Raw genomic sequence first — 14139 nt, forward strand, 5'->3', positions numbered from 1 at the left:
TTGAAATTAGTTTTTTTTAAGAGGTAAAGTATAATTGTAGCTTTTTGTTTTTTCCAGATGCCCATGCAGTTATCTTCATGTCACTTATGGAATATCTCTCCCCGTGAGTAGAGTAATATAGAAACATATTTTCCCTTTTTTTCTTAATTGACATATGACCAGAGCCCCAGCTAGTCATTCTGTTTCTTTCTAGAGAAGTAAGAGGCAATCGAATACACACACATGCATATATATATGTGTGTGTCTATATTTACATGTGTATATTTATCCTTACATATACTAACATGAGGAGAGTTTTGGAAACAAAAAAGATTCACATACAAATCCTAGCCATTTTCTATTATCTCTGATTTTTGACAAGTTGGTTATTATCCTTGAATCACAGTTTCTTCGTATATAACAGAATAGAAGAAAATATCCATTTCCTATAGTTTCTATGAGTACTAAAATGAGATACCAGATTGCTTGATACCATACTGCATGCAAAGTCAGTTTTCATTAAATGGTGGCTATCATTATTAATATTATTATATAATGAAAATGATATTTTGTAGGAATTAATATAGTCAAAGAAAAAATAATGAAATATATTTATGACAACTTACGAAAATGATGTGGAATTATATGTCCTACATGACCCACGTGTGCCACAGTTGTTGGTGGACCACTTTATACACGTTGTATCAATCAGAGCCCCAAAATATATTGGAGCTAGAATTCCCCCTGTAATAGGAGAAGAGAAGATGTCAGTTTAGGGAACATATTTTAAATGTAACTGTGTGATATTCCACATTGATATATTTTGATTAAATAAAAGTTCAAAAATTTGGAGGATTCGTTTATTATTTTGTTCTGCATCTACCCAATAATAAAGATTATTAGAAATCTCAAAGACCCAAATCATGTAGTAATGTCATTGACACCTTTTACCTACTCGTACCCTCCCTACATACATGCATATATACTCTGTTCTTCTTATGATAGCAATTAACTTAAGCCTGAATGGTAAAAAGGAGAATGTTGTTAGTAAAACTTGGAAGTTATGTTGGTTAATATGGGATTTTTCTTAGGCAAAGAAACCTGAAATGGAATAGAATTACAATTTTATGGGGAAAGGAAAAAGATCTTGGCTCAACTGCTGTAAAGGCAGACTTTTTTTTTTTTTAACATTATTTTAAGAGAATTTAAAAGTGAGTGCTTCATCAGAACTCCCTCCCCAGATAAGTATAGGCTGAGCTTCAGAGAGTGCTTAGCTTTCGGCAGGTTGTACTTTTTTCTGGGCTCAGACATCTACTTCCCACTTATTGATGTCATTAGAGCTCACAGTCCAGTGATTTTCTACAATTGATTTTGTGCATTTGTAAATACCTCCTGAAGCAGCTTAGGCTAAGTTAGGGCTTGTGGTACTAAATTTTGTTTGTGTTAGTGTTCTGATCACAATGATGAGTAAGTTTTCAGTGGTCTTTTTCTTAGTTAATTTTTATTTGTAGCTCATGATTTAGCAGAATGCAAGGCTTTTCACAGACAGATATGTTGTTTATATAATAAGTGTCCATCTGCTTCCACTGCTGTTTTAATGAACCCTGAGATTCACTCCTGGTTCTAGGCAAAGGTAATTTGATAAAGAATTTTAGGGACATGCCAGTAGAGAACTATCCTTAAGATGGTGCAACTAAAGTGTTCATAACTTTACTTTGTTCTTTTTTGTATTGTGGTGAATAATTTTCAGAATTTATTTTGCCATGGATAAAATGATAGTGATTGATATATCACAATTTTACTTATTCCATTTAGTTTTCCTCAGTCTCAATTTTTTGAGAGTGAGAAATATTAAAATGACAAGGGACTGAGGCCAATGTATCTGAGAAAACCAGGTACTGAGGAAATGAGTGAGAAATTTTCAGGTTTCAAAAATCACAGCCACCCTTTGAAAAATGAAAAATATATGCTAACAATTTATTTTCCCCACATAATGCCACTGATTTGAACAAATGTAATGGATTGTTTTAAGTAATAAACTTTGTCCTAATCACTACAATTTTAAAACTCATAACCTATTTTCTAAATGACTTTTTCAGATAAATATATAGGCCTTCCACAATTTACACGTTTATTGTATTCAAGACAATTGTTTGCAAATTGAAAGTTTTATACTAAATGTGTGTTTTTTCCATAGGTGCATTTAGGTTCCATCGTGCCACAGATTGGATACATCGAAATAGGATACTCAGAATTAGAATGGTGAAACTCATTTTTTTTCCTATTTCTATTGCTAAAAAAATTTTACTCCATTCTCATGGTCTCATTTCTACCTATCAGAAGGAGTACTAACAACCCAGATGTTACTTTAAGCTTTTGTCACCCAGGTTCTAGCAGAGAGGTATCTCCATTGAAATTGAAGGTAGAAACCTGCCAGAATGTACAGAGTCTGGGAGATTAGAGACACACAAAACGGAATGGAGGGAAGAAAACCAGCGGAATACTATAGCATCTCATTTCCTCTCTTCTATTCCCTTTATATTTCTTCTTTTTAACTTTGAGGATTTGTGACTTTATCATCAAATACGCTTCTTAGATAATTTCTTCATTGTAATTTGGCCATAGCCTGGCCAGATTCTCTGACCAGATTCCCACGCTTCCCAAGCTAGCTTTAGGCCTTGCCTAAATCATGCCACAGTTTAGAAGTTAGGCCCTTCACTCTGCCTACTGGGAGGAAGTATTCTTATTTTTCTGAAAAAAAAGAAAAATTTGGAGGACCATCTATCTTTGTGTTTGAAAGAGTGTAATACAAATACAATAATTCCTTAGTCTTAACAGATTGACTTTACGTATAATTAACAATCGAATTCTCCTTTAGGTCGATCACTCAATTTTACTCTGTCTCTTACTGTTTTTATTTATCACAGAAATAGAAATGATACTAATTTTATTTACTATCATAATTAAAGATTCATTACAGTCTTTAATCCTTGACATTAATATTTATAACTTAAATTTAATATATGTATGTGTATATATATATATATTTTTTCATCATACCTAGTGCTCGTATAACCATTGAGTGGAAACCCAGTGCAAGTGATTTCAATTCAGGTTGAACAATTCTGAAACAAGATAAAGGCAAAGAAACATTAAATATCATTAAAATATCAAAACGAAACAACATTAAAGCCTTCTCCTGTGTTGTTTTTCTCCATGATAGAATTAAGCTCACAGTTGAATGGCCTCATTATATAAAGTTATATTTTAATTGTTTTAAAAGGCAAACACTTGAGCAATAATAATAATTATTCCCTTATTTATTCAATGCATCATGATTTCAATATGGCTTAAAAATATTTTCTCATATGGTACTTATGAAAATCCTGTGAGGAAGTGGTTAGAACAGACTTTATTATGCCTCTGAAGATACTGATTTTTTGTGGTCTAGTCAGTGTTATAGTAAGTGTGAAAGAGCATGAGTCTTTTTCATAAAATGATTTACTTTCCTTTTGGTAGATACCCAATAGTTGGATTGCTGGGTCAAATGGTACTTCTATTTTCAGATATTTGAAAAATCTCCACATTGTTTTTCATAAAGGTTGTACTAATTTATATTCTCAACAGTATATAAGCATTCCTTTTCCTCAACATTCTTACCGGTATCTTGCTTTTTGACTTTTTAGTAATGGCCGTTCTGACTGGTATAAAATGGAATCTCATTGTAGCTTTAATTTTCATTTCTCTGATGATTAGTGATATTGAGCATTTTGTCATATGTTTGTTGTTTGTTGACTGTTTGTCTTTTGAAACATGCTGGTCATATCATTTACCCTATTTTTAATAATTTTTTTCTTGATGGGTTTTTTTGTATTTCTTATAGATTAAGGATATTAGCCCTTTGTCAGATGTATTGTTTGTAAATATTTTTTCCCTTCCTGTAGGTTGTCTGTTTACTCTGTTGATTATTTCCATTGCTGTGCAGGAAATTTTTAGTTTAAGTCCCATTAGTCTATTTTTGTTGTTATTGTTGCATATCATCAGTGAACAGAGTTTATTTGAGTTCCTCTTTTCTAATTTGGATACCTTTTCTTTCTATTGCCTGATTGCTCTAGCTAGGACTTCCCATACTATGTGCAGTAGGAGTGGTGAAAATAGACACACTTGTCTTGTTTCAGGTCTCAGGAGAATGCTTTCAACTTTTTTCCTTTCAGTATGAAGTTGGCAGTGGGTTTGTCATACATAGCTTTTATTATTTTGAGGTATGTTCCTTTGATGCCCAGATTGTTGAGGATTTTTATCATGAAAGATGTTAAATTTTATCAAATAATTTTTCTGCATCTATTGAGATGATCATATGGTTTTTGTTTTTAATTTTGTCTTATCAAATGGTTTTGGTTTTTAGTTTATTCTATGTGGCAAATCACATTTATTGATTTATATATGTTGAACCAACCCTTCATCCCTAGAATAAAAACAAATTGATCATGTTATAACATTTTTCTTATGTGCCATCGGATTTGATTTGCTAGTGTTTTATTGATAATTTTTTCATACGTTCATCAGGGATATTGGTTTGTGGTTTTCTTTTCTTTTTTTTTTTTTTTTTTTTAGACAAGTCTTGCTCTGTCTCCCAGGCTGGAGTGCAGTGGAGCGATCTTGGCTCACTGCAGCCTCCACCTCCCAGGTTCAACTCCTGTGAACTCTCAGCAGCCCTTGACACAGTTACTTATGCTCTTTTTGACATATGCTTTATTAGTTTAAGGACAACGTTCTTTCCTAGTTTTTCTCATGAAACCTCCTCAGTTTTCGTTATTGGTTTCTCCTATTACTGATCTTTAAATTAGAGTGATTGAGAACTGATCCTAGGATCTTGTTTCTATCTGTACTCAGTCCCTAGAAGATCTCATTAGTTCCATGGATTTTAATACCGCCTTGGGGGATTGCTTGAATCCAGGCATTCAAGGTTACAGTGAGCTATAATCATGCCATTATACTTCAGCCTGGACAACAAAATGAGACCTTGTCTCTAAATAAATAAATAAGTAAAAATAAAAATAAATACCATCTGTACGTTGCTGACTCTAAAATTTATGGCTCTGGCATCAAGGTTTCTCCCGTTGGATTGCATATATGACATTGCTAGATATTGAACAGGCTGCTCAGCTTTATAGAGATAGAACAAATTCTTGCTTTTTCACTTTCCCAATCTACCCTTTCTTAGTCTTTCCCATTTTGTTCAATAGTACCACCATCCTTCCAGAACTCAAGCCAGAACTTTGGGATTATCCTTAAATTATCTTTCTCACGTGCCACATTCAATGTCTCAGCAAACCCTACTGGCTTTGCATTAAAAAATAAAACAAAGGCCAGGTGCTGTGGCTCAGGCCTGTAATCCCAGCACTTTGAGAGGCAGAGGCTAGCAGATCACTTGAGGTCAGGAGTTTGAGACCAGCCTGGCCAACGTGGTAAAACCAGGTCCTACTAAAAATACAAAAATTAGTCAGGCACGGTGGTGTGCACCTGTAATTCCAGCTACTTAGGAGGTTGAGGTAGGAGCATCACTTGAACCTGGGAGGCAGAGGTTGCAGCAATCCAAGGTTGTGCTACTGCACTCCAGCCTGGGTGACAGAGCAAGACTGTCTCTCAAAAATAAATAAATATATATAGTAAAATAAAGCAAAACAACTGAGACTCATATTTGTTTCATTTACTCATTTCATTTACTTCATATTTTCCTACTATCAGCATTCTCAATCAAGCTTCCATCTTGAGAAGAACAATTCGAGCCTTCTGTTTTCCCTGACTTCACTATTGTTTTCACAAAACATACTTTCCACCCACAGCCAGAGTGATCTTCTAGTTATGTAAGGCATCTTTGCAAATACTAATGCTTAAATCCCCTTGGGCTTTCAACACATTTAGAATATATTTCAAAGTCTTTCCTGTGACCCATAGGATCTGAACTAGGCTAGCTCTCTTGCTGCACTTGTCACCTCTCTCTTCCTCACACACGTTTTTGGACCTTGTACATGTCAATTATACTTCACACCAGGACGCTGACCTTTCTTCTGCCTTGCCTGGATTGTTCCTCCTATGTCTCCATTTAGCATGGCTTGTACCTTTGTTTTCTATCTCTTCATTCAGGTCTTTACTCAAAGGACTTCCAAAGCACAATATCTGAACTAGTATCTCTTACCTATTTTCTCATTTTTTCCTATTTTCTTAACTCTGATTTATTTATCTTTCTAGTGCTTCACACTTACTCTATTTTAGATATTTACTCACTTATTTGTTTACTGTTTTTTCTGCTACACACATTCATTCCTTCATTCCCCACCCACACTAAAAGCTTATAAAGTTCTATCACTTTTGTTCACAGTTGCATCCTCAGTGCATACAACTATGCCTGACATAAAAAATGAATACATATTGAATAAATGGATGTCCTTCTGCCTACTTAATCAAGTTTAAAAAATAGCTTCATAGTGTAAGCATTAGAAAATTATTAACAAACTGAAATTTATATTTTTATTCTGTAGTCATATTCACAAAATGCTTATTTCAATAAAATCAAAGGCTAGCAAGGGTTAAATATTTTTGACAAGTTGTAATGCTGATTTAATCAATTTCTGAAATAGATATGATATTGCTATCATCAATGATGGAACAGTGTTTTTTCAAACTCATGAGTTTAAAATAAAAAGCTAAAACCTGTTGATATTCAGACTATTATTTAATTTTAAGGTTATTTTTAATATGTTAATGAATTTAATTTGGCAAATATGAAAGACTTCTTTTGAGTAGACAACATTTTATATTAAGATGGAGCTATATCTGTGGAATATTTAGTATAAATAATTTGATAAGATTTGCAGTCAGGGTCAAAATTAAACAACTGTAAATTCAATTTACAGGTTGATATTAATGTTAACACATGTTAAAAATGCTTTTGTTTTTTTCATCTCTACCATGTCATGCTGTTGGCTGACAGTGAACTTATGATCAACAATGTAGGTTTTAAAAGTACAATTGAATGTTAACCCAGGTCACTATACTTACACATGTACATTTTTAAGATCTAAAAGCAATTATTTACATGTTACAAGTTTTAGGTGATTGAATCAACTTGGCCAGTAGGGCATGCATTACCTGCACCCTTCCTAACTCTCCAATCTTATCATGTGTCACAACCTCTCATTCAGTATGTTTCAATCTGCCAGCTTCTTTTCATTTCTCAAACATACCAGCTCTTTCCTGTATTAAGGAGTCAGCACCAAGACCCTCTCCTGGAAACCCTTTCATTTGGCTTTTTCTTTAGACCTTTAGAATAAATGTTACTTATTTTGAGATGTACTCTGAATCCTCTTCTTCACAGCCCCCCACCTCAATCCTAAATTAACTTTCCTTTTGAATCTTTCTTTTTAGGGAAATCTTTTTCCTGATGAGGACTCAGAACAATTTATAAATATGTACTTTGATTTTATGATTATTTATCTCACACCAGTCTTTCCTGTAATTTTGAAAGCTGTATGACAACAAGTATCTTATTGGTTTCATTTACCGTGTAATATTCACCAAGCATTGTATCTTTTCTAATGAGCCAAGAAAGGAACTAATTCTTCTTGTGTATTTTTTTATTTTTCTACAAGGGTATTATAAAAGTCATGCTGTGAGTTGATTAAAAGTTTTGGAATGTTATCAAATGGAGCATATTTTATATCTAGTTTTCAAATGCTTTATTTTAGTGAAATCAATAGATTTACCCTGAGAGATGCAAGGCATCTCTCATTAGGATGTAAGGCAACTCAAAATTCAAAAGGTTCTTTTAGAATCCTAGGGTGATTCTTTTACAACTGAGAGAATTGTCAGTCTGTGTCTTCAGATTCTTAGTAAGAGAAGAAACGTATGGAATCTGGACTTTTAATGGAAGAATTAGAGGCAAAATTATTAATTACGGCCCTGAGAGTTCATAGTAATTTTAATAAAATTAATTCTCAGAAAATTAAAATTTGACGAAATATGAATTTGAATTCCCAGTATATTATGTAAAAATATGCATATCATTAGGTGTGTTTATAGTCTCATGCATATGAAAATGTTTTTAAAAGTCATACTTACTTAACAATCAGCATGACATATGAGGTGCCTCCAAGTGCAGAGAAAAATAAATTTAAGACTTGTATTGCAACAAAAAAGTAAAATTTCCTTGTACAAGCATCATCTCTTGGGCATTCACCCAAATGGGCTGAGTAATTTCCGTTCTGGAGACCAGTTACTTCCAAACAACTGCAGTTGTAAAACACCTTAAATGTTGTGTATAAAACATGACATAAGAAATTTGCAAGACCTAACAGTGCTGCAAATACATTGCATTATATTTGGTGAAGTCTCACTTGTTCAAACTAATATATTTACAGTGTAAGAAGATTCTAAAAATACAGTTGCTTAACAGATAAAAGGTAAAATAGTTTTCTGGATTTCTTTCTATATAAGACAATGTAATTCATGATTGACATTTAGTTCATGCTTAATTTTAAAACTAAGAAACACAGAAATTAGTGCCTAGAACTCTGTATACAATTTTCTCATCACTATAGATTCTCTTTAATAATTATTTTCCATTCCCTTTTACCCTCTGCAGAACACATACTCTTTTGGACAATCTCTAAGTTTCAGAGACATGCCCTGAGGAGGAATTATCCAAAGAATTCAGATAATTTAGCAGTTTGGGAGTAATCAAAATTTAACTGGAGTCACCCATGAAAATGGCACTGAGTCCAGGAAAAATAGAGACAGGTAGAGATGCTAAAATTTTAATTTAGCAGGCATAAACAAAATCCAAGGATAAAATGACAGATGATATTATTACCAGAGAGGTTAAACACAACAGAATGACCCACTAGTGTTTAGAGCACAGAAGTGGAAAATGTAGAAACAAGTGATTTCAGATTTTTAATCAGTTGGACAGTTTATATAGATAGGTGGCTTTAATAAATTCTGTTCTAAATCTAGGCTAAAGTTTAAGGGAAGCTCACGTTGAATCTATTAATGCTAAAGATCAATTATTGAAGGAAGAATTGTAGAAGAATTTAAATCTATACATCTACAGTTCTGCCAAACTTACAGTTCTTACTATTTTTTTTTCACTAGGAATAATATAGAAGAATTTTTTACGGAACAAGTGTATTGGTCAATAAAACTAAGCTTTGGTACAAAGAACACTATTTTAAGAAGTGATGGTTCATTATTGAGGATTTAGTAATAAATAAATAAATACACAAATAAATAAATAATAAAAACTTTGCAGTAGCCCCCAAATGGCATAGTCATTGCCAGTATAATGAAGATTATGTCTTGTGGTAGACAGAATTCTTTTTAGGGTTCTAATATTATATCACTTTGAGGCCTTCGCTAGTGTGCAAAGAGGGAGCATGTATTAACTGGGTCATTCTTATCCAACCATCCAAAATGAACCATCCAACAACCATCCAAGACGAACAAAGAGTAATTGAAACCCTGAACACTAATATAGAGTTCCAAATTTGAATCAGTACTGAAAAAACCTGCCTATCAATAAAAGCCCTAGACCAAATGCATTCATAGCCAAATTCTACTGGAAATACAAAAAAGAGTGAGTACCCACTGTACTAAATTATTCTGAAAAATTGAGGAAGAAGGACTCTTTCTTAACTCATTTTTTTGAAGCCAGAATCATCCTGGTACCAAAATATAGCAAGATACAAAAACAACAACAACATCAAAAACAAACCAACAGGCCAATATCCCTGGTGAATATAGATGAATATAGATGCATATAGGTGCAAAATTCCTCAACAAAACACTAGCAAACTGAATCCAGCAGCACATCAAAAAGTGAATTCATCATGACCAAGTAGGCTTTATTTTTGAGATGTAAGGATGGTCCAGTATACACAATCAGTAAATGTGATTCACTACATAAATGGAATTTAGGATAAACAGTATATGAGCATGTCAATAGATGCAGAAAAAACTTTCAATAAAATCCACCATCCTTTTATGAGAAAGTTCTTCAACAAACTGGGCATTGAAGGAACATAGCTCAAAATAATAAGAGCCATCTATGATAAAACCACCGCCAACCTCGTATATAATGTGCAAAAGCTGGAAGCATTCTTCTTAAGAACAGGAGCAAAGCATGAATGCCCACTCTCACCACTCCTATTCAACATAGTACTGGAAATCCTAGACAGATCAATCAGGAAAGAGACAGAAATAAAACATAGACAAATAGGAAATGAACTCACATTATCTCTCTGCACTATGATATGATTCTATATCTCAAAAACCCTAAATACTCTGCCAAAAGCCTCCTAGAACTGACGACATACTTTAATAAAGTTTCAGAATACAAAATCAATGGAAAAAAATTAGTAGCATTTCTATACGCCGATAACAGTTAAACTGATACCCAAATCAATAATGCAATTCCATTTAGAATAACTACAATAAATTAAATATCTAGGAATACATTTAAACCAAGGAAGTGAAAGATCTCTACTAGGATAAATACAAACCCTGATGAAAGAAACTATAGGTGACACAAACAAGTGGAAAAACATTCTACTCTCATGGATTGGTAGAAAAATTATCATTAAACTGTCTATACTGCCCAAAGCAATCTACAGATTCAATGGTATTCTTATCAAACAACCGGCATGATTTTTCACTGAATTAGAATAAAACTATTGTAAAATTCAATATGAAAAAAGAGACTGAATAGTCAAAGCAATCCTAAGCATAAAGAACAAAGTGAGAGGCATCCCATTACCTGATATCAAACTATACTGCAAGGCCACAGTAACCGAACAGCATAGTACTGGTTCAAAAACAGACACCTAGACTAAAGGAACAGAATAGAGAACCCAGAAGCAAAGCCATACACCTAAAACCATCTGATCTTCAATGAAGTTAGCAAAAAAAAATGCAATGGGGAAAGTACTCATTATTCAGTAAATGGTGCTGGAATAACTGGCTAACTGTATGCAGAGAAATGAAACTGGACCCCTTCTTTTCATATAAAAAAATTAATCAAAATGTATTACAGACTGAAATGTAAAACCTAAAACTACAAAAACCACTGAAGAAAACCTAGAAAATATTCTGGATATTGGCCTTGGCACAAAATTTGTGACTAAGTTCTCAAAAGCAATTGCAACAAAAACAATGGACAAGTGGGATATAATTAAACTAATGAGCTTCTGCACAACAAAAGAAATAATCAACAGAGTGAAAAGACAATCTATGGAATGGGAGAAAACCTTTGCAAACCATGCGACTAACACAGGACTAATATCCAGAATCTATAAGAAACTTGAACAATTCAACAAGCAAAAAACAAAAACAATATTAAAAAGTAGACAAAGGACATGAACAGACACTTCTCAAAAGAAGACATACAAGCAGCTAACAAACACATAAAAATGTTTAACATCACTAATCATCACAAAAATGCAAATCAAAATCCCAAGGAGATACCATCTCACACCAGTCAGAAGGGCTGACTGGTTCAAAACATTAAAAAAAAAACAGACGCTGGCAAGGCTGCAGAAGAAGGGGAATGCTTATCCTATGTTGGTAGGAATGTAAATTAGTTCAGTCACTGTGTAAAGTAGTTTCAAGATTTCCCAAAGAACTTAAACAGAACTACCATTCAACTCAGCAATCCCACTACCGGGTATATACCCAAAGGAAAATAAATTATTCTACCAAAAACACATCTACTTATATACTTCTATGGTCATCACAGCTCTATTCACAATAGCAAAGACACGGTCTCAACCTGGGTGCCCGTCAACAGTGAATTAGATAAAGAAATGTGGTACATATAGACAATGGAATACTACATGGCCAAAAGAAGGATGAAATAATGTCCCTTGCAGCAACCTGGATGCAGCTGGAGGTCATTATCTTAAGTGAATTAACATAGGAACAGAAAACCAGATGCCACACATTCTCACTTATAAGTGGAAGCTAATCACTGGGTCCACATGAATATAAGGACAGGAAAAATACATATTACAGACTACTAGAGTGGAGAGATAAAAAAACAGCAAGTACTAAAAAGCTACTTATTGGGTATTATGCTCACTACCTGGGGGATGGGAATGATTGTACCCTAAACCTTAGCTTATCACAATATACCCATCTAACACAAATTCATTTGTATCCCCTTTACCTAAAATAAGAGTTAAATTATTTTTTTAAAAAACAGCAAAATAAAAATAAACAGCAAAGGAAAAGGAAACAACTGCACAAAAGATTCATTGTTGCCATGACTAAGATGTGGGCTTTTAAGTAGTCTTTGGGCCATATTTGTGCAAGTTTATTAAAGTTGTGGCCTTTCTTCAAAAAGTCCAGGATGCTTTATTCTTTAAAGTTCTACATGCCATTCCTTATTACAATTGGTAGGTAGATCCATGGGCAAGAGTAGATGGAGAATGTTTAAAAATCAAACACAGAAGGGTGTGGCAGAGAGCAATAATTATAGTTGACTGTTTTAGTAATGTTGGTAATAATAAAAGTTCCTAGGAAAACATTACACAACTTTGTGAGATGTTGAGTGGATTGTAGGTATGGGAAACACCATAACCCATTCCCAGTGACAGGTAGCTACCCAGGAGATTAGAGAAAAACTGTAGTTCACATGGAAAGAAAGGTTTTGCAGGAAGGAATAAATGACATTTCTATGGGACATATTGACATTAGGTGAGCAGGATACTACATTATCTTGGGTAGAAGTGCCAGCTTTGGAAAAATCAAAATAGAAAATCAAGAATAGGGCAGTCAAGTGAGCATGAAGCCTTGATTAATTTCTTAGAAAGTAAAAAGGGTAGTGATCCCAGAGCTAAACAGATCAGAATCTGCATATAACATTGCATATTGACTGTTGTCTTAGTAAGATAGGAAGTGCTGACAATGGGTTAACTCATTTTCCTGAATTCTGAGGGATAAAGTAATTCCAACTTAATGAAAATTATAGGCTTTAGTCAAATGAGGTGCTTCTTAGATATTCTAAATGCATTCAAATTCTAAAAGGTCATAGTCTTACAATCTCAAAGGAAAAAAGTGGGGTGATCTCCAATTAGAATTCAAGTAACAGAAAAACCTGATTGTGCCCTAAGCAGACTTTTATATAAAACTTTGTTTATACAACATCACACCCATCACAATAACAGATAATACTGGGAACTTTCTCTTTTATCTTTTTAATGGAGTCCTTAGTTACAGAAATATTTGGTAAAAAATTGTTCAATCTAATCTGTGCTTTTGAATAAGGAGAGGAAAGTAAAAACTAATACTCACTATAGGCTTTTTATTGCCACTTGAAGATTTGCAACCTGCTAGACAAGGTGAGATGTAAGTTATTCCATTGTTTCCACAGACTGGTTCCCATTGACTTTCATCACAATTGCAGTCTGAGTTGCAATAAGAAAGTGGTACATCTCTATGAGATGTCACTGGATTATTTCTGGAAATATATGATAGACATATATCAAAAAGAGAGAGAGAGAAGAAAAAGACAAAGAAGGGGAGGAGAAGGAAGAAGTAAAGTGAAAGCAGAGAAAGAGGGAAAAGGAAAAGTAGATAAAGAATTTTTCTTTATATGAAGAAATTTGCTTTGATGATGACGAAATGGCAAAGTTTTTTTTAATGCTTATTTATTTTACGCTCTCCATCTTTGCCAATACATGACTTGTGACCTAGAAAAAGCAAAATGTAAAAATAAACCAAAGATGTTAAGTAACACTTAGACAAGAAGTTGTTATAATTCTATGAAGAAACTTCACATTAGATAAGTTACATCTTTTTTCTGAGACTGAGTTTCTCTTCAGTAAGGTGATGACATTAGACTGACATTCCTTTCAGCTCACTGTAAAGTCTTGTGAGTCTACGAATGCTATTTAACTAGGTTGAATTTAAAAATCTCTATTTTAATATGTAAGAAAAAAACAGACATGCTTAAAGCAGAACCTCTACAAAATGAAAAATCAAGAACAATAGAATCAGTTGAAAAAGGCTAGAAAAGCTCAGTATATTTTTGAAATAAAACTATAGTACACTTTATACTGATTTCCTTTATGAAATGGTTATAAATTATAAAATATGATTATACCA

General features: G+C 33.3%; 1 protein-coding gene across 4 annotated transcripts in view; it reads right to left on the minus strand.

Moving 5' to 3' along the window:
* SLCO1B1 (solute carrier organic anion transporter family member 1B1) overlaps positions 1-14139 on the minus strand; it is a 106347-nt gene that overhangs the window by 21645 nt on the left and 70563 nt on the right. For all 4 annotated transcript variants that reach the window (XM_055358468.2, XM_055358466.2, XM_031000722.3 and 1 more), the window contains 4 exons: positions 13327-13492; positions 8101-8285; positions 3040-3104; positions 606-723 (listed from right to left, as the gene is read on the minus strand). In XM_055358468.2, the coding sequence (XP_055214443.1) occupies positions 606-723; positions 3040-3104; positions 8101-8285; positions 13327-13492 (534 nt within the window). The remainder of the gene's footprint in view (positions 1-605; positions 724-3039; positions 3105-8100; positions 8286-13326; positions 13493-14139) is intronic.

This window comes from Gorilla gorilla, chromosome 10, assembly GCF_029281585.2.
Source record: "Gorilla gorilla gorilla isolate KB3781 chromosome 10, NHGRI_mGorGor1-v2.1_pri, whole genome shotgun sequence".
In the NCBI taxonomy this organism is placed as follows: Eukaryota; Metazoa; Chordata; class Mammalia; order Primates; family Hominidae; genus Gorilla; species Gorilla gorilla.